We start from the raw sequence: 21,634 nt of genomic DNA, 5'->3' as shown, positions 1-21,634 counted from the left end.
TTTTCACACACACAAAAAAAAAAAAAAAAATAGAAAGTTTGCTTTCAAATCGTAACTGCTTCGTGTGCTTCGGCCATTTTCGGGACTGAGCCATACCCATACCGACAATTTTTTCTTTATGCCTATTCATTGCAAGTGTCATTTTATGTTGTTAAATTGTGAACGCTTTCTTTTTTCTTTATTTGCGCAACAAGGAAGAAGGAAAGAGAGAGAGAGAGAGAGAGAGAGAGAGAGAGAGAGAGAGACTTACCAGATCTGCAAACACACGTGTTTATAATTTTTTTTTTTTTTGTTCAAATTTCCAACTTCACTTAAACCACGGCCACCGAGAGTACTCTCGGTAGCCACGCTTAAACCCGTCTCAAAATTAACTAATTATTGATAGATATAAGGACCAGGAAAAATTGTTATTTCAAAACAAATCACCTCTCGTCTATTTATTACTGTTTACTGTATTTTGAACTAGCTGCAATCTGCATTTATCCGACATTACCCGGACTGAAATATATCGTCGATTGAAGACCTTGGTTTTTATTTTGTTTTTCTACTTTTTTAGTTTCCTTATTTTGTTTTGGATTTTGATAAATTCGATTAATAGTTTTAAAGAAATTCTTTTCTTTTTTTTATTTATTTATTTTTTTTTTTCAAAAAGAATTCAGTGTGTATTTTATTTTTCAAAGTTACGTATAGGCGAGAAACACAGATCTTATACAGAATTTTAGAATTAAAAAAAAAAAAAATTAAAAAAATGAATGAATCCGTAACGCCAGCACAGAAAGCGCAAGGTGTCCTATGGTTGTTAGAACTTAAGTCAATAGAAAATATTAAGCAAAAATGGTTGGACACCTATAAGTGTGAACCCCCCTCGGAAAACGAACTAAAGAAATGGATGGAAAACTTTACAAAGTTCGGAAATGTGGAGGGAGATCACCAGCCTCATATGTCTTCATTTACACTTGATGGAGAAGCCAAACATTCAGCATCCTTTACAGACCAACAACATCGGACAGAAAAATCTACGAAAGAACAAAATGCACCTCTCAACTTGCAACCACAATCGTTTGGTGATGGATCCGGACATCATTTCAGTTTTAATGACAAAACAACAACACTTGAAAACATGTAAGGATTTTTGGTGTTTCTATAAGAGTGAAAAGATATTGAATTTAAAGTAAAACAAATGCTATCTACGTAATTGTCATATAGTAACATATCCAAAAATTACGGAAAACGATAAGATAGAAAAATAATTATTCATAAAAAAAAAAGAAGATATTTGTAAAATCTACCGATTTGAATTGGAAAATTAACAGGGGAGCTAATTAAGGTTTCAATTTCTCATAAATTCAATCATTTATTTTTTTATATGAAAAAAAAAACATTAAAAATTCAAACAGTTAATAAAGTTTTCCGTAATTTTTGGATATGTTACTATTTGTGACATGACAATAATTTCGTAGGTACCATTTGTTTTACTTGAAATTCACTATTTTTTTTCGTTATTTAAAGCACCGGATTTTTATCTATTTTAAGCAAATTAGGGTGCTTGTGTAAAATACGGGATTTTGAAACGCATTTCAGGTGACTTACCTGGCATGTCGAAATAAGTATAAATTCCAAAAATTACGAAAAATGATCTAGTAGAATAATAATTAGTAATCATTATTCTACTATAGTAATTTCGACATGACACGTAAATATGCGTTTGTTTCAAAATTCACTATTCTGCACAAGCTGTTTGGCTTGTTGGTGCTGGTGCACTTATTGATCTGCGCTATCTTTTAAAGAGTATTTTCAAGTTTAATTAAAGTTTTATGGTATCTGTTTTTATTAAATTGTAAGGTTAAAGTACAGAATATGTACAAAACACTCCCCCCTCTCCATGTTAAGAATGGCTTACTAAATAATAACCTTATTTCAGCACGGATCAATAAGTGAGTGCACTGCACTAGTACCGGCTTGTTTAATAACTCTCTAATCTAACCATAACCCTAATCCTAATAACTAAAGCTATTAATGTTCTTTAATGGTACAAAAAATACGTAGGAGAAAATGCTTTGGAGACTGAAGTTATTCTATAAAATACCCCTTCCTTGTTTTCTTCTTTTTTATTTATTTATCTATATGTGTGTTGATAAAAGTGTGACGGCAAATATTAAGATCGACGGTCTAAACAGAATGCGATAAAAATGGTTTTATGGGGTTTTATTTAAATACTAGCAGAACCCGTGTACCAGTGTTGCCCGGTGGAAGTATGACGCAATGCCAGAACAGAATCAGTGAAGGATACTCCTGCCTTCAAAAATAAATTAATCTACAGTTCTTAGTGGGAGCAACTGCCAGCCCTGGAAAAGTAGGCACTGTCATCCACTGGCTGTTAGCAGATACGGTAGCTTGGAGTGATGATCAATGGCAGTTAGTGCTATATTGAGGCGTTCACTGGCAGACCTTGACTGTCTTTACAATTGTCACTGTCGATTTCCGGCATACAGTGTCAGTAACTAGTAGCTATGAGCATTATCAGTCTTCATGGGATTGCTCCGAAATGAAACTGAGGTGGTTATTTGCATTTATTGGTGGGCACTATCATCCTCTGCAATTATCAATCATGACCAATATCAGACGCCATCGAAATGCTCTGAAATGAAATTGAATGTGGTTATTGTCACTTCTTGACAGGGTTGGGCACTGTCAAGCAAATCAGTTGTCTTCAAATGTCGGGCACTGTCATCCATGGTGGTCATTACTCTTTTATCATGGTTACTGTCACTTTATGACAGAAGCAGGCACTGGCGTTTTTAGACTGTTACTGCTTTATTGACGAATACATACCGTGGTATTTTGTAGATGTGATGTTTCAATTCAATGTAACTAGACGGTATAATAATAATAACAACAACACTACAATATGTTTTTATTAAATTATTAGTTGAAAGTATCGAATAGTCATAAAAAAATTCTTGTCCATATTCCACATAAACACATTTGAAACAAAATAGAACTGTTATTTTTTTAAGACAGATAATGAAATTGACTTGAAAAAAATCTTTGAAATTATTGTACACAATTAATACTTGATTATATTTTTGCATATAACAATCAGATAGATGCAAAAGTTTTACTGTTAAGTTGAAAATCTGTTATTATAAACTACATGGTACTTGTGCATGAACATTTTTTTTATTTATGTTCAAATATTTAACGGCAAAATACCATTAGCATAAATAAAGAAAACATTTAAACATGGCTGCCAGTGATTATTTAAAAAGTATGGATTCCAGTTTGGTAAGAGGAACATTAGTACATCATTAAGCAGTTTTCAACTGAAACCGATCTGAGCAGCCTATGCTTCTTATTTGCCAAATACTGAAAATAACAATTAGCAATAGATGTAGTATTATTAATGATAACACAATAATAATAATAATAATCATGCAATGTATGGTAATGTATATGTTTATGAAAACTACATGATAGCAATATTCAAAAAAAAAAAGAAAAACCTACTAATAATAAGAATGCTATGATATACGAGGTGCCTTCAATAAGTTTCCTGACTTTTTTTTATACAAGCATTTAAAATTGTTATAGGAGGGGGGGGGTAAATATATAAATATTTTTAAAAATCAATTTATTTCAGTAAATAATACTTTACTTTTTATTCTAAAAAAAATGCTTAAATTCATGCATTATCCTTAATCTGTTTTTTCTTTTTTTTTTCAGACGACAGCTTCATGAAGATTTTTCTAATGAACGGGACTGGAACCAGTATCACAGTCCGCGTAACATTCTGCTAGCTTTAGTTGGAGAAGTTGGTGAATTAGCAGAAATCTTGTGAGTAATTTAGTTAGTTAAACAGTTGCTGTGCTCCTAAAAAAATTGCTAAATTTAAACAGACATTTGTAGTTCACACTTGCTTGATGTTTTATACTGTGAAATCAATGTTGTGTTTATTTTATATATTTTTCATTTCCAAAAACGTTGATATATAACATTATGACAAGAGTGTGCTCTAAAACACTCAGATATATTTGCTAAAAAGTAAATCATTGACTACTCTATTATATCTATTTACGAGGTACCTTTAATAAGTTTCCAGACTTTTTTTTGTACAGGCATTTAAAATTATTGTAGACTCTTCAAAATTCAGTATCTTATTACTATACATCTTATGAGATGACTGACCAATTATTATGATTTCAGATTCAAATGAACAGCTAATGCAGGAATTAGAATACACCGTACTAAAGCCTGAATGTCACAACTGGTGAATTTCCAAAATGCAATTTGGACATGAGAACACTTTAGAAGAATGATATGCAATAAAATTTTGTTTTAAACTTGGAAAAAATGACACAGAAACGTATGGAATGCTTCAGACTGCTTTTGGATCATCTTGCATGAATCTATCATCAGTTTTTGAGTGGCACAAGAGATTCAAGGAAAGCAAAGAATCTACGAGGTATGATGAGAGGTTTGGGAGGAGTAAGGAAGTCAAAATACCAGAATTGATTAACCAAATAAAGAATTTTATGGATAAGGACCGTTATGTGTCTATAGAAACAATAAGTGTACAGTTTGATGTCAATGTGGGAACTGTATATATAATTATTTGCAAGGAATTGAAAATGTGGAAGATTTGCACAAAGTTTGTTCCTAGGATGCTCAGAGAAGATTAGAAAGGAAGGCATTGTCATGAAAGCAGAGAGATGGTTGAGCTGAGCAATTCAGATCCCACAGTTCTTGATTCTCCAGTGACGTGCAATGAAACTGGATCTACTGTTAAGATCCAGAAACCAAGACAGAGTTCTCAGTGGAAGCATGCTGGCTCTCCCAGGCCCAAGGAGGCCAGATAAAGCAAATCTACCCACAAACTTATGATCTTTTTTTTTTTGATAGAACAGGCATGATCTACAGACACTGGGTTCCCACTGGACAAACAGTCAACAAAGAATATTATGTTGACGTTTTTAAGGTTCAGGAAGAGATTCCGTTGGAAAAGGCCATGGGTCAGTGGCATTTCCGCTAGGACAATGCACCAGTCCATAACTCCATCTTTGTTACAGACTATTTGACCAAGATGGGTGTTAAAACAGTTCCTCAGCTTCTCTATAGTCCAGACTTTGCTCCCCGTGACTTTTGGTTATTGCCTAAGCTTAAGAAAAACATTAAAATCTACCATTATGAGACAATCGAGGAGATGAAAGAGGCTATGATGAAGGTCATTGACACGCTCATACATAAGGGTTTCTATGGGGCCTTTTAGACGTTTTTGGAATGGTACAACAAGTGCATTGCAGCCAGAGGAGATTACTTTGAAGGAAACTAGAGTTTCATGTGTGTACTATCAATAAAAGTGCCCATAAGGAAAAAGTCTGGAAACTTATTGAAGTATAACAAGAAAACATTTGAGTCACATGAAAAAAGGTAGAACAGTATCATATAAAAAAAAACAAAAAAAAACTAATGTTTATTGGTGTAAAATTCTGTTGGAATTAAATTGTTGATGTTATTAAAGAATTTGCATGGATGGAAAATATTGTTTTGAAACATTAGTTTAAAAAAATAATAAAGTAAAAATGATAATACAAACTTGGGTAATTTTTGTTAGAAAAAATTTGTTTCAAGTATTAAAATACGAAGTAATATTTCTGAATTTTTGAAATGAGGATTGATAATTTGGATTATTTTAATGATTTGAACTTGTGTTCTCATCTTAATTTTTATTAGTACAATGTTTCAGCAGGTCGAACCTTGTGTAACCATGTTGTAATAAATAAATTACTAAGGTAAAATCTAATCATAGGTGACACTCTTCTAGAGGTTGAATGTTCGATTCTTAATGAGGACTGGGACTTTAGTTTGAAAGTTAGTTTCAATAAAGTTGTGTGATCATTTCCACATACAGTTTTTCTAATTGACTTAAACAATCTGTCTGGTGCTACCAGATCAGGCTCTCTGAAGATATTGGCTTCCTGAGATGAAATGCACCTAACATTCATGCTTTTTGTTTTTCTATTTCCTTTTGCAAAACTTTATTATATTCTGCAAAACCAAAATAGAAACAACAACCCCCCTCCCCCCTTCTCCTTCTTCCCATTTCTCCTTTCTATTTCCCCCACTTCCTGACTGGTTTCCTAACTTAAAATGCACCAAACATTAATACTGTAACCCTTTTCCCTCTCTCATTGCAAAACTCATTCATGTTCTGCAGGGCAGGGAACAAAAACAATAAAATCCACTATAAAACAACCAAACCAAACACTACAAACTAGCGATTGAAGATACAAAGATGTTGAAGAATAAAACCTTCTACAAAATAACTGGATGCAACATGAATACTATTTCCAAAATAACTGGATTTGGCATTAAATAACCCGAAAATGGTTGATATGCCATAAAGCAAAGCAACCAAACCAAACAGTCTGATGTACCTATTCATCTCTCTAGTACCATTTCTTCCAACTCAACTTCCCGTTCCATCTACTGTTCCTTTTATGTGTCTGGTATAGTCTCATTTGCATTGAAATGGCGATAGTCTGCGTTACTTATGCATGATTGTCAAAGACAAAAGTAACTGCAAGTCGGCAATTTAAAAAAAAAAATTTATTTTTGTCAAGCGACTGAACCCTACAATGCACATACACGCTAGTCCCGATTTTCCCTACACTCCCTCTCGATGATCACAATCAGGGCAGGGAGAGTATTATCCATCTTTGTCAGGTACTTCTTTGAAGAAGAATGACACTCACGCATATTCTCACCTGCAATCCGAGTTTCAGCAGACACTATCAGCTGGGAGGCTACTGGCACTGTCCAGCATATTTGAATTCAAACAAATTAAACACTCACTATCCTTTTGTCACTCTATGATAATTGCGTCTGTATTATTGCTCGAAGGTCTTTAATGTGACGAGGCACCCCATCAATTTTTATGGACTTTGGGCTGATCACTTCAGTGACACGACAAGTCCTATATTTTGTTGTGCAGCTGCCACATTTCTTACTCAGACTTCCCTCTAGTCACCTGATTAAAGCAGCAGATTAGTCTCAACGATCTTTATTTGGACATAGTATCTATATAATGCATCAGCCGGTGCAGTGGAAGGTGAAACGTCATCCTTCGGAGTGATGTTGTGCTAGTAAACCACTTCCAATATTGAACATTTCTTTTTGGCCGTGATGGTCTTAACAGTCCTATGTCGTTCTACAGTTTCGTTTCCACTCAGCAAGAAGACACAGCGAAACCACAGATGCACATCCCAATTCTTTGCAAATTCACCAAATTCTTTACTAGTGAATGCAGTATTTCCATTGGCAGGCCTCGCTCAAGGAAAACATTCTGCAACTGTTGGATAACAATGGTCGTATCTTTTCGGTGCAGTGGCCACCATATTGCAATTCTAGAAGGAGCACAGTTGATGATAAAATATTCTCACCATTGTAGTGAGTTATATCTATCACGAACCTGCTCCAATTACTCTTCATGCTGAGTTTTCCTTTTTCCTAGCAAACTGAGCCGGATCTATTGATTGACAGGTTTCATAGGCTTTCACAACTCATTTAGCAATTTCTTTTGATACTTGCGGGTCAAAGTATAAGGTCTGCTTCACACCCAGATGTCCACTTTGATGATAGATGTCAGCTACCTGATCCTCATCCAATCGTCCTCCTACCATTACACAACCCTTGAGCACCTTTTCCTTCCTCGAGCAGGTCCATCTACCTATGCGACACTCTGGTGAGACTATCTGCCCAGTTCTGATAGGATTTCATGAGTTTCACGTCTATGGTCAATCAATATTCTTTCACCAATGATGACAAGGTTTCTAACCATTGCCTGACTTACATCTCACCAGCTGAACTCTTGTTCACATGTGCCTTTCCACTTTCCAGTTAAAGTGTCAGAAATCAATCTGTTCATGCACGCCGAATCAGTAACCAAGTGTAACACTGTCGCTATGAAGGGCCAAATTGACTCTTTTGGGTGCCACGTCAAGTTCAGCTAGATTGATGTGCTGAACATCGTTAATTGAACATACCCAATATGCATCCTCAATGACAGTCTCATTCGCTTCCAATGCCACTCCTGTAGCTCTACAGTTGTAATTTCTTTACTGTCCATACAATAGTTTTCTCCAACAAGATCTACCTCTTGTACTCTGCTCAGAGTCTCTGCTAATATGTAACATAGAGAAGGGTTTTGGATTCTATCATCCCAAATTGCCAGGTGCTTAATAAATGCAACTGCCACCCTGAGCCATCCACATACAAGGAAGTGACAAACAAGTTCGCCACAGAGAGAAAATCCATGCCAACAGGTCAATCCATCAGTGATTTCAGAAATTTGACTTCCTCATTTCCACTGGAGAGTTCCATCCCTTTCCCAGACCTGCAAGCCAAGAACTCTGGCTTCATATCTCAGTAGCATCGGATCCTTTGAAACCAAACCATAGTCCAAAAAATGTTGTTGCACGTGCAATGCAAAAACTATGCTTTCATCAATGAAAATGTCATCAATATATGCTGATATGGCACTTTTTGTTGTTTGGCCTTAAGATACGATAACATCTATAATGGATTTCATAAGTAGCGCCACATTCAGCTCAAATCCCAGCTGCGTGAGATGGAAGCATTTGTTCCTAAAAATCACTGTTTGAAATGGCCATAGTGCCTTGTCCATATGCATTTCGCAGATCCAAAAGCAACACTTTGATTCCTTGTCATTGCAACTTTCTCAGTTTCTACAGACACACTTCTGCATTGGCAGTAAAAGCATCCACAAAACCAGTTTCCACCACAGTTATGGTCCTTGGTGTAGTTTCAAGTGAGGGCCACATTATGCCACCACCTCACATCTTCAAAGTCGGTTTGAAAGTCAACACTAAAGTGTACCTGGATGTGCTGAAGAGTGTAGTGATCTCCTGGTGCAATCAGGTGGTCGCTGGCAGACTCTGGGTGTGGCAGCAGGACTCAGTGCCAGTCCACAAGTCCAAAGAGACGCAGACTTAGCTTCAGAAGGAGTGTTATGACTTTGTACCCTTCTCTGACTGCCCCCCTTCCCTCGACCTGAACCAGCTGGATTATTTTGTTTGATCATGCATCGAGAACATTACCAACATAACCTCCCACAATACCAAAGTCCCCGTCATCTGCCGAATATTTGGTGAGCTCTCACCGGCGCTTGTGGAAAAGGCATGCTCCCAGTTTCAAATCCATACCGAGACACTGATTGAGGCTGAAGGCGGCTACATTGAATTGATGTCAACTCGACTACATAATAAAGTTACCTAAATTGATTTTTATCAATTAAAGTTTTAAAATAAAGCTGTAGTGTTGTTTTCTTTATGGCGAAAATTTATCGTTCCACTGTGAATTTGCCTGGGATTATCTATGTAATAAGTTCTAACATATTTTTTTTTTTACTTTCTGACAATTGAGTTTTATATTTTAATAAATGTTTGAGTAACACAAACCATATTTACTATCATTGTTATAAATAATAACAATATTACAAATTTTTAAAAATAAAAATTTTTTTTTTTTGTTCTTATGTGATATTGATTTTTTTTTTTAGCAATAAACGTGTCAATAGATTTAGAAAGTTTTAAAATTGTATAATAATAACTTTTAGGGTTTTTATGGCATTCGGTTTCAGGCAAATATCAAATTTGATAGCTAGCTATCTGTAAATTTCTCTGAGATTAGTGTGTTATAAGCAAACTCAATAATTTATTTATAATTGTCTACAAAGAGATTTACTGAATTATTCATTTTTTTTTTTTTTTTTCGTTTTTCATAATGTAGCCAATGGAAAAATGAAGTAAAAAAAGGCATTCCCAGTAAGTATAAGCTTTTATTCCAATTAATTTGTTTTCAGGAAGATTGAAAGGTGAGCAAAAGAAACATATATTGTTCTATTAAACCTTTTATTGTTTAAATAATTTGACTTTGCTCATTTTATAAAAAAAAAAAATAAATAAAGGTTGAAAAGATTTTTTTTCACTCAGTAATAAGCTTTGCAAGATTGTCGGCGAAAGAAATACAATTACCAAAAGATAAGCGTTTTATTATTTCTAATCACCACTTTGAAAAATCACTTGTAAATGCAAATGTTTCATTTGAAATGTAAAGCCCTGGTGAGTAAGTTGGCTTTTATAAAAAAATGGTGTCTTATTTCCACACATTCATATTTTTTCCTTTTTAGTTCCCCTTTTCTCTAGCTTCCTAATAGTTTTATTATGTTCATATTGTGATGTTTTCCTTTAGATAATACCAATTTTTTCTGGGTTTATATATTTGATGACATCTGGATGATCTGTCAGCAGCAAAGTTTGACAAAGATGGTTGGAGAGATCACGTCGGTAGGATTTGAGAAGAATTCTCAACCTGTTTCATACCTACTAAAAATAGTTTTTGGTCCCCCGATTTATCGGAGAGGAACCTATGTTTTCAGTAGCATCCTTGCATTCGTCTGTCCGTGTGTCCATTAGTCCGAACGATTGCTAGATAACCATCCATTAGTTTTTCCTGAAATTTTGCCACAAATTCTATTTCATTAAATAGATGTGCACAGTAAGAACAATTTTTTTGCAAAAATTCCTGTTGCGTCCCCAGGGGCTCAAAAGAGGTCAAAAATGCCCTAAAATGACCCAAAATGACACATTTTGCCCCATAACTTTTAATCCATCCATTAGGTTTTTTTGAAATTTGGCCAAAATGTAGAGCCCATTGTTCTTAATATAAATCCAGTATGGGTGACTCTGGCAAAATTTTGGTTTGCGTTCCTGGGGACTTTCAGTGCTAAAAACACCTTTTTGTGGCTCTTTTTTCATATTTCTCAGCAAAAACTTGATATGTCTGACTATATAGTGTTTTTTTATGGTGGCCAACTTAAATATACATGTGTTAAGGCCTGAAACTGCACCGTTATCCATTTATACTGGGATTTGGTGTCCCCAGTGGAGGCCGTTGTTCTTAATATAAATTCAGTATGGGTGACCCTGGCAAAATTCTGGTTTGCATCCCTATGGGACTTTTTAGGGCTAAAAAAACATGCCTGTTTGGAGCTCTTTTTTTCATATTACTCAAAAACTTGATATGTATGTCTATATAGTGGTTTTCCATGGTACTGAATTCAAATATACATGTCTTAAGGCATGAAACTGCACTGTCTGTCCATTTTCACTGGGATTCAGTGATCCCAGGAGCTCAAAAGGAGTCAAAATTGCAGAAAATGATACTTTTTACCCCTAACTTTTGTTCCAACCATTAGATTTTTCTGAAATTTGGCGAAAATGTGAAGGAAACCTTGGCCCGTCACACTTCTCAGATTCATCATTTCTTCTCTGTTTTTTGTGGTGTCATCTCACGTGCAACACCAGAGGGGGACCACACACACGCGGCTTGTGTTGTATTTTAACTTGGTGTTTGTTGCCTTATTATCTTGTATTGTTTGTTCTTGTTTATTGTTTGCATTTTGTTTTTTCTTTCTCAACATGAATAGAATGTTTAAAAATGAATAATTTAATGAAAGAAGACAAAGATATTCCTGTTTGCTTCATGCTCCTCAATAAGTTTATTATGGAATAAAGATAAACATTGTTGTTGTTGCTGTAATAGTGGTATATTTTTCTCTGCCTGTAAGGCTTTTATCTTTGGTCTTAGTTTTAAGCTGAATGGATGGTCTCAACCATTCCCATGATTATATGCGAGTCTGTTGCCAATTCTAATGATCATCAAAGTTGGCACCCATTTAAGAACATAGTATTCCTAAATAGCCAGCATTATTATTTGACGATATAATTACAACACCTAGTATTCTTGAATGGTCAACTATCTGATGAAGCTGAGAATTGTTTAACTTACATGATCTGATCAGAACCAGTGTGCCAATGTGACTTAGTTGTAAAGCAAAGATATTTAGTATTGGAAGACACCAACAGGCACCAGGTTTTCAAAAATATAAGCTTGAGGAGTGAAAAAAGATGGAAGAAAAAGAAAGTGGCAATAAAATTAAAAGAAAAATGTCACTGAATGCTGACAATTGTCATTGTGAGCAACACTTTATAGTAAAGTAATAACTTAATGTGCTCAACAAATCTTTGCTGGAATAACTTTCAAATAAACTACTTACTCATCACAAGTTAAGAGATATTGAGCCTGGCTAATGTCAGATGAGTAACTGTTTGGGAACACTAGGTACTATATGTATTCAGGTAAGCAGATATGTGTAATATCTTAGGAAGATGAACACCACTGTCTTGCACAGTTCTAGGTTACTCTTGAGCAACATGTAGCACCTGTTAGTCTTTCTCTGATATTCTGGAGGGTTACCGTGCAGTGGGGTTTAGATGTAGTGAAGGCAATACATATAGGAAAGAAGAGTTCTGTTGACAAACTAAATCGGATAGCAGGCCCGTTAGCCTTCTATGGAACTCTTCTAGTGATAGTGACCCAAACAAAAAGACCCACTTCCAATTTGTCATGAGCCAGCACGGAAGTAGTAAGGTGAAAAAGAATTGTCATGAGAATGCTCATGTTGGTTCACAATCTGGTCTAACAGGAGATAGCAAAACAAAATCTTCACACAACACCAACAAATTCAAGCCGGTCAAAACAGAATAGACATACTGACTTGTGATCTCTTTTAGAGATCAAAGATTTGAAGAATAATCAACAAGGCAGTATGTGAAGAGTTTCTGAAGAAAAGCAAATGTTTAGGATTTCTTTCAGTGATATCACATTTGTGGTGACTTCAATGTCCATAATGTGGAATGGCTGACTCACTCAAATAAGACAAATGATGAGGGGAGGTTCTGTCATGATTTTGCCATTGCCTATGACCTCACTCAGATTGTTCATGAACCCACCCGTGTGCCCGATACTACTGGTTAGTATGCAAGCCTTCTAGACCTTTTTCTCACAACTTCCCCTGAGCTATGTTCATTTTTCGTTCTATCTCCCCTGGGATCCTCTGACCACTCAGTTGTATCAGTTAAGATAAAAATGAAATGTAATAAGTCTTCAGACATACCTCTCCACCGTACTGTATATCGATACTCTATGGCTGACTGGGATAGCTTCCGTACATTCATATCTGATATACCTCTGCATTCCATGTTTAAAAAGGATGTGTCCTCTATAGTATCAGACCTGACCGAATGGTTAATTGTAGACATAGACCAATTCATACCAGCCAAAAATTCCAACAAAAACCTAACAGCCAGCCATGGTTCTCCCCAGAATGTGCCGCTGCCATCACGCACAGAAATCACTTCATGCTGGGCCCAACTCTCTTCCTGATCTACATTAATGATCTCCCAAAACACATACATTCGTTGACATCTATGCTGATGACACAACCATCTATGGCAACACATCAAAGGCCGTAAATGACAAAGTTCTCTCTGATTCTCTCTCCTCTGATCTTGTGCGCGTGGTACAGTGGGGGAAGAGGTGGCTAGTTACTTTTAATGCATTTAAAACCAAGCTCCTATCTTTACATCATCAACGCTCTGATCCCCATCTGGCATCAATTGAAATGGATGGCTCTCATCTTGGGGAAGCTCCATGTTTTGACATTCTTCTGGGTTTGAGCTTTACCCCTGATCTGAAATGGAACACGTATATCAAGTCTGTTGCCAAGGTCACTGGGAAAATGGTGGGATCCTTCTACCGCTCCAGAAGATATCTCACTACTGATGCAATTCTCTATCTGTATAAAAGCCAAGTACGTCCAGGGATGGAGTACTACTGCCACATCTAGGCTGGAGCTACTAAAAACAGCCTATCCTGCCTTGACAGAGTACAAAATAGACTTTGTGGCTTAGTGAGGGATGCCCTTTTCTCTTTCCTGCAACCTCTCTCCCACAGAAAAGATGTTGCAAGCCTGTCTTTGCTTTATCATTATTTCCATGACAAGTGCTCGTCCGAGCTCCAATCTCTGGTCTCCCCTCGCCAATCTTTCATGAAAAACACCTGTCTAGCTGAAACCACTGTCAGTAATTTTCCCCACTCTTTATCTGTGCCTAAATCAAAACATAGATTCCATGAACAAAGCTTCTTTCTTAGAAGTGCACGCTTGTGGAACTTTCTTCCGTTTGCCTGTTTCCCACCTGACTACGTCTTGGATGTCTTCAAGTCCAACATAAATAAATTCCTGATAAACCGCCTCCTTAAGACACTTTATCAAATCTCCAATACTAACAATTACTATGATACTATCTCATTGATTACTATACACGCAATAACCCTTATCCTATATCTTATCTTATGTGGTGATTTCCATATAAAAAAAAAAAAAACACCAGTAGAAGTAATTGTGTTAAAAAAAATGTCTTGTTTGAAAGCATGAGTCACAGATTTCAACAAAATAAACCAAAATTAAATGATTAATTGTTGATCTTGCATGTGAAAGGTTTGTTTTCCAGTATTATTTTGTTTAGCAAGTCACTCTATTTTCATCAAATGCACACAGACAACTCTGAGCCTCTTTGTGCAAATAAGTTTTTGTCACAGTAAAACTAATTTATTTGTATAAATTAAATAATGATTTAATTTTATTTTCAGATTTTACTGATGCAGAGAGAGAACACGTGGGCGAAGAACTCAGCGATGTATTAATTTATTTGATACGATTAGCTGATCGTTGTGAGATTGATCTTCCCTCAGCAGCCCTTAAAAAATTTGAAAAGAATGCAAAAAAATATCCAGCAAAGAAAGTTTATGGCAAAAGCAAAAAATATAATGAATATCAAAGTAGCTGAAATATGTTTAAATAATTATTTGTGAATTGACAACAAAAAGAAAAGAAATAAAGTTCTTGTTTGATATTTTTCAGTTTTCTTTGAGTTGCATTTATTTTATGTAACCAGACATCTCGCTGCTCAATTCCCTTCGATCCTCTGCTAGACACGATCTTAAATAGTAGCCCTTGACGTCCAAGTGGCAATAAGCCTTGTCTGGGGTGAAAATTAATTAAAAAAAAAAAAAAAAAAAACTATAGAAGGGGCAAAAGAGTAACATATTTCTATTAAAATTCTACTTCTTTCTATCTGTTTCTCTAACTTTATTGGTTTTTTTTTCCTTCTCCTCCTCAATCCTCTATCTCACCTCTACCTAGTCTATTCCTCTCCAGACACACACACACACACACACACACACACACACACACACACACACACAAACAACTCTCCTTTATACAAGAGATACTTCAATGGTTATGCGTGACATTCCCTCTTGACATGTGTCATGTAACAGTTATCTTTGCTGCAGGGATTTGCTTGTAACTCATCAAGATACAGCATATAAAAAAAGGACTGGAAATCTGAACTAACTTGATATAGTCCAGCAGTTGTTTGTCTATCATCTTTTAGGAGAAGCAATTGTTTTACCTTCCTAATAGATTATAGCAAAGAACAAGGCACAAAAGAAACACAAATTCCTTTTCAAACAATAACAATGAAGAGTATTTTATTTGTAGCAGGAACTGGCAGCTGCTAAAAGGGAAGAAGGAAAAGAAAGTTCTTTTAACGTCGTCGAAGGTCAGTCAGTACCATGTCGTCCCCGGCTGGATAGCAGTTGTCTCAAATCGAGACCGTCAATGCTATAGCGAGATGTCCTGTGGACAAGGGACAAAAGAGGATAGATGTTGCTAGGCTGGTGATCCAGTTCTGATTGGCTGACGTTCCCTCAAGACTTTTAGCGAGCAGATGAATCAATGCGCCCTGTTAGCTGATAGGTCAGCCTGTGGCCGGAGAACTCAGAGGGAGGCATTGATTCACCAGAGAAAATTGTTCTCTGTGACTGCTACAATTTTCTTTGGAAGGTTAGAAACACGGATTATAGTCAGCTAACATACTTCCTAACTTCTGGCATAGTTGCTACTGGAAGCAGTGACAAGGCAAATCAGTTCCGTCACTTTTATTGCTTTTCAGTATTTCTATTGTGAAGCAATTTATTGAAATAAAATATAAGAAAAGGACATTATTGAAAAATATACAATAAAAATTAACAAAATTAGATAAAAAATAACAATTAGCCTTTATTTCCACTCGTAATAAAATTTAAAAAGTTTTTCTTTTATTATTAGAAATTTTATAAGAAACACGTTCATGAAATTATAAAGATGTTTTTTTTTTAATATTAAAAATAAAAGTTTATTTGAATTTATATAATAAATATATGTTTATGAAAATATAAAAATAAAATTATTGAAATCAAAATAACAAAATTTCAAACATCATTAAAAAAACATATCCATTACATGATATTCCCAAAATAGTTTTTAAAGATTTTAAAAAGCGTTTTCAATAATTAATTAAATAAATAAAACTAATTTTAATAATTCTTAATTAAAATAAGACCGGAAAAAAACTTTTTAATTATTATTTAAAAAAAAAAAAAAAAAAAAAAAAAGGACCAGAAAAATGTAATAAAAACGAGTACATGCATAGGTGAGATATAGGCGTGAGAGAAAAAAAGCAAAGGAACTGATTTGCCTTGTCACCGCTTCCAGTAGCACCCACGCCGGAAGGTAGGAAGTATGTTAGCTGACTGTAACCAAAAAGGTTATTTAAATATCCAGTGATTAGTATTTTGGTAATTCTCATGGTCAATGAGTGTGACTAAGTTATTTTAAGATAGATGTAACTACTCTTTCTTTTTTACTGTTGTGTCACATTTGCAAATACATGTTAGTGTGTGTATATATATATATATGATGTAATGAATTGTCATCATACAGACGAATCCCCTATTTCTGAACAGAGATATCTTAATTAAAATTATTTTCAAGGCGTCAAAGAAGTATGCCGCTTGACCAATGTAAAGCAAATAGCGTAGTGTTATATTACATATCTCTCCATATCTCCATGAATAAACCGGAAACTAGCAATGGCGACGCTAGGACAAATCTGTTCGTCGGTACAACGCAAACGAACACAATAAATACACATGACAACTTCAAATCCCATTTCTTTAGATACACACATCATTAGAATAACTTGCACCTTACTTCAACAAAGAAAACCGCCAGAGAAAGCCGCACAGCAAAAGAAAAAAACAAAATACAAAACACAAACATCACAGTAAACGCAACTCCTAAGCATATAAACACCCATATATAATTCACAAAACATTGCAACCTCACAACACTGAATAGATTAAATTCACAATTTTATTAGCTTCAAATCGATATAACACATGCATACATACACCAAACAGACGGTTCACTACAACACATTATAGCACGAAAAACAAACACAATCAAAAAGCAAACTCAAGCCAGCAATTAAAAAAAACTTTCTTTGCTCCTTACTACGTCCGCTTCATGACTATAAAAATACCAGCCTTTTCGACAACCGACAGATCGGCCCTAGCATGGTGTGCTGTGAACTCGTTCCGTCTTCAACCAGCATTCGACCCCTCGCCAACATCAGACGTGGAGCCTACTACGCACAGCCAGCATCACCCACCGCTACCATCTCACCCGCAATCCTGATACAAACCCCTTTTCTTCTTCAGCTGATACCAAATCATCACCTCTCACCAACCCGGTGCTAAGCGACATCAGCTAACAAGGATCGCCGCGCACGCTAAGCCACATTTCTGCCATCACCGCCCCGCACCCAATCAAACCCAAAGAAACTTTGATCGTTGACGAGTTTATCTCAACGCCCGGCCAGCCATCCTAACGACGCTGCCTAAATCTCTGATTTGGTGAGAAATAAAATATATATATATTTAACCTTACTCAGTCGTCTGTATTTTTCTTGCAACCATACGCTTGTTTATTTCAATAGTGTTCAGTGAGTTTTGTTGTCTCAAACCCGTGTAAATACTATGCAGATTAAATTATGTTTTTACACATATAGAAACCATAAATAGGCCAGAACTTTTGAGAATGTTGTAATCTCGACTATATACTGTTCTGCGGGAAAAACAAATCAGTGACTTTCTTTATTTGATCGTAGCTCCATCATGGATTTTGCGCCCCAGAATTAACGCACCTGGACAACTAACCTTACCAGGAATTTCTGCCTTATCAAGTAACTATGGACAATTTTCTTGAGTTTTTCTCTTTTATCCTGACACAGGATTTATTTCAAACTGTCTTCACTAAATATTGTTATACAATGGATAAAGCATATGTTGTCAAGAAAGAAATAAGCAAAGCATAGGATCGACCTTTTGACTGATTGTTTTACAATCATTTATTGAATTTTGAAGGAAGTTGTTAGTGAGAAAAGATTGACAGAGAAAGTGTTATTGAAGAGCGGGTCATTTGTTCCTTTTGAAGATAATTGAAGTGAAGTTGTCTATGCAGACATTATCATGTGAAACGATATTAGGGTGGTTTTGACGTGTGGAAGTTATCATTTGTGATGTTACTTAAAGTGGGACAACCGCATGGAAGTTACCACCATTTGTGACAATATTAAAGTGGGATTTGACTGCATGGAAGTTTTTTGTTTTTTTACTCATGTTCACCCCTTACAAAGCATAACGCCACTTTGATGTAAGGGTCTACTATTTGAGGTCATGTCTAGGAAAGATTAACAAGATATTTTTTTATGTTATATTTAAGCTTCTGCATATCAGTACAGCCAGGAAAGCAGGCAGCAGGAAGGGAATTCCAAAGTCTAGCTGTTCGAGGGAAGAAACTATTAGAATAGAAAGGTTTCTGGCATTTAGGGACAACAACAGTGAAGGAGTGAGATCTTATTACTAAGCAGGTTTGTCGGGGATATGTACATAGAGAGAGTACAAGTGAAACAAGTTCATCACATTCTATTAAAATATTTGTAAAACAGGCACAGTGATGCAACATTGCGGCGATGAGACAGGGGCTAGAGCTTAGTTGATAAAGTGGGACCAATTATTGACAACTCTTTTTTGGACTTTATCTAAGAGGTACTAGTGGTAGATGCACCAGCCCAGATGTGACAACAATATTCCATGCATGGGCGAATGGTGGCCTTGTAAAGGTGCAGGATACTCTCAGGCATGAGTAGTCTTCTAGCTCGAGAGAGGGAACCCACCTTCTTTTCAGCAGCCTTTGCAATGTCCTCTATGTATTTGCTCCAGTTTATATTGCCTGCAAATGTTAGGCAGAGAAGTTTGAAGGTATAATTCTCAGGTAGGGTGTTATTTGTCATGGATATAGGCGGTTGGAGAGGCGTCTTATAATTGCTAAAGGAGAGCAGCTTAGTTTTACTAGCATTGAATGTTACCATCCATTTACGGCCCCATTCCACTATAATTTGGAGGTCATTTTCTAACAATTCTGCCATTGTCTTAGATTTATGTACATCTGTTCTTCCCTCATGCATATTATAGAGTGTTGTATCATCAGCAAATATATCCATCTTGGACACAATATTATCAGGGAGGTCGATTATGAATATCAGGAATAATAATGGTCAAAGGATCGAGCCCTGAGGCACTCTTGCATTAATGTTGTGCTGCTTGGATGTACTTTCATCAATAACAACCTGTAAGCTTCTATTGTCTAAGAAAGTTCTAATTATATTTAGTTTATGTCCAGTTATGCTGTACAATTTAAGTTTCATTAGCAGCCCTTTATGCCAGACTTTGTCAAAGGCTTTAGATATATCAAGGGCTACACTCCTGACTTCACTCGCCTTATTCAGTACATGGTAAATGCGTTCAGAGATGACTGTTAAAATATCTGCAGTAGAACAACATTGCCTGAATTCATACTGTTTGTCACAGAGAAATTTTCTTTGGCGAGGTGGTGAACTAGTGCTTGATTAATTAAGGTCTCAAAGATTTTAGTAAAGAGTGGGAGGAGACTAATGGGGCGATAATATTGAGAGGGTCTGTTTTTTCACCAGAATTCTTGTATATTGGTACCATAGAGGCCATCTTCAAGCTATTAGGGAAGCAAGATTCAACAAGGCATTTATTGTAGAGCTTGGAAGGCATTGAAGTTATCATTTGTGATGATAATTAAGCAGTGTGGAAGTTATCGTTTGTGATGATATTTGGAGTATGACTGCAACAGCATTGCTGGTGGTTATCAAGAAGATTAAGACAATGTCATTGCTGTGTGAAAATTGTCATGTGAGTTGTCAAGAACCCATGGCCTAGTAGCCAGGGTCAAATTCTTAGTCCCCTTATAAGAGCTATGGTTCTGACTGACAAGGGTTCATTTAGCAACGTTACTGCTTCTCTGAGTCTCTCTGAGCTGGACGCACATATGCCCTGCTTTATATAAAGAAATCTGGCAGGTGCCTGGCAACCACAACAACTGTGTTCTGATTTATTGAAGTTAAACCACGACAACCAATCAAATTCTAGGTTTCTAACCAATCAGAATTTATTATTTTTGAAGAAATCGTTCTTTCTGCTCCTGCTAAATTTTGTTGCTGCTCTTCTTTCTGCCAATTTTTTGACACTGCTACTGTTATTTTGACAATTTCGAAAGAGTTTCATCAATTTTTTGTTATGTCAGGTTAGGATAGAACTTAGTAAATCGAATGAGATCATAGCAATGGCTATAACAATATGTACTAAATATTTCTGGACATTCTCTAAAAAATATATGGACTTTAATTACACGATGATGAACATTATCCTTCATAATGGTATGGGCGACCAAAAAGAGTCTTTACCTCACCTCTATATCCAATAATTACTATCGTAAATAAAAAATATTTTTCATACATGGGAGCAAGTTAGTTCGAGTTGATTGCTTTTAATTGCTGTTATTCTTGAATGTTGCATGTTATTTATTTATTTTTTTAATTATAAAGGAATCTATGATATTTGAATGAATATTTAAAGGTCATCGATACCCGCTTCCTGACTCGTATTAGGTAAAATAGCACTTTCGTATAAATAATTGAATTCATTCAAAAAGTATTGCTAACAAAAACAAGTAAACAACATCTACATAAAACACAATATATTCAGTAGTTGTGCGAGATAGCCCAGTGGAAGAGGTTTAGGCTTCTTATCATGGGGTCCCAATTTCGAATCTCGCTAGATTCAGCTACCTTGATGAGTCATCTAGACGATGAAACACAAGTCAGTGGTCAATTATATTTTAAAAACAATATATATATATATATATATATATATATATATATATATACTGTATTAACAAAAACGAAGACTTCAAAAAAAGAATTGGTAGCAACAAAAAGTGTATTTCATTGTTAGTTACAATTGTTTCAAGACTAATTGGACAAATTCAAACATTATGGCATTTGAGAATTTTCACATAAATAGCCTTTCTTCAGACTTATTGAATAAAAAACACTTTAACAATAGAACATTATGTAAAGATATTTCCCTTAAAAGAAATAAAGCATGCAAAAACATTTATCCCGGACGCATCTTTGTCAGGAGTTTATTTAAATATTTATATATCTCCTAATTTTCGTATCACTATTTTAAAATCCGTCATAAGAAGTTACCACAAAACCAAACCTGTACCCATTTAATATCTTTTAATAATACTATTCGTTTTTGTGGTAACTTCTTATGACAGGTTTTAAAATAAAATAAAAGGTCTCTAGTTACTTGTAACTGGCTGACCGAAACATGCTCATAAATGTGTAGTGACATATAAATTCTGATGTAAAATAAATAAAAAGTGTATCAT

General features: G+C 35.4%; 1 protein-coding gene across 1 annotated transcript; it reads left to right on the top strand.

Annotated features, from left to right (window-relative positions):
- The first annotated feature begins 219 nt into the window (after window positions 1-219).
- On the top strand, window positions 220-14,841 carry LOC145249080 (dCTP pyrophosphatase 1-like). The gene is made up of 4 exons (XM_080110915.1): window positions 220-1,122; window positions 3,724-3,834; window positions 9,808-9,842; window positions 14,572-14,841. The coding sequence occupies exons 1-4, from the start codon at window positions 749-751 to the stop codon at window positions 14,766-14,768; spliced, it is 717 nt and encodes a 238-aa protein (XP_079967041.1). The 5' UTR covers window positions 220-748; the 3' UTR covers window positions 14,769-14,841.
- Window positions 14,842-21,634: the final 6,793 nt, after the last annotated feature.

The sequence above is a fragment of the Euprymna scolopes genome, chromosome 1 (assembly GCF_053919585.1).
Source record: "Euprymna scolopes isolate OS-2025 chromosome 1, ASM5391958v1, whole genome shotgun sequence".
In the NCBI taxonomy this organism is placed as follows: Eukaryota; Metazoa; Mollusca; class Cephalopoda; order Sepiida; family Sepiolidae; genus Euprymna; species Euprymna scolopes.
The sequence above is the reverse complement of the archived record's forward strand: the minus strand, read 5'-3'. Positions and strand labels throughout refer to the sequence as shown.

Bases quoted from the DNA above. Each gene is read 5' to 3' on its own strand.
- LOC145249080 (XM_080110915.1), top strand. From the start codon at position 749: ATGAATGAATCCGTAACGCCAGCACAGAAAGCGCAAGGTGTCCTATGG. The intron at 1,123-3,723 runs GTAAGGATTTTT...TTTTTTTTTCAG, and splicing joins ACAACAACACTTGAAAACAT to ACGACAGCTTCATGAAGATT. The intron at 3,835-9,807 runs GTGAGTAATTTA...TTCATAATGTAG, and splicing joins GGTGAATTAGCAGAAATCTT to CCAATGGAAAAATGAAGTAA.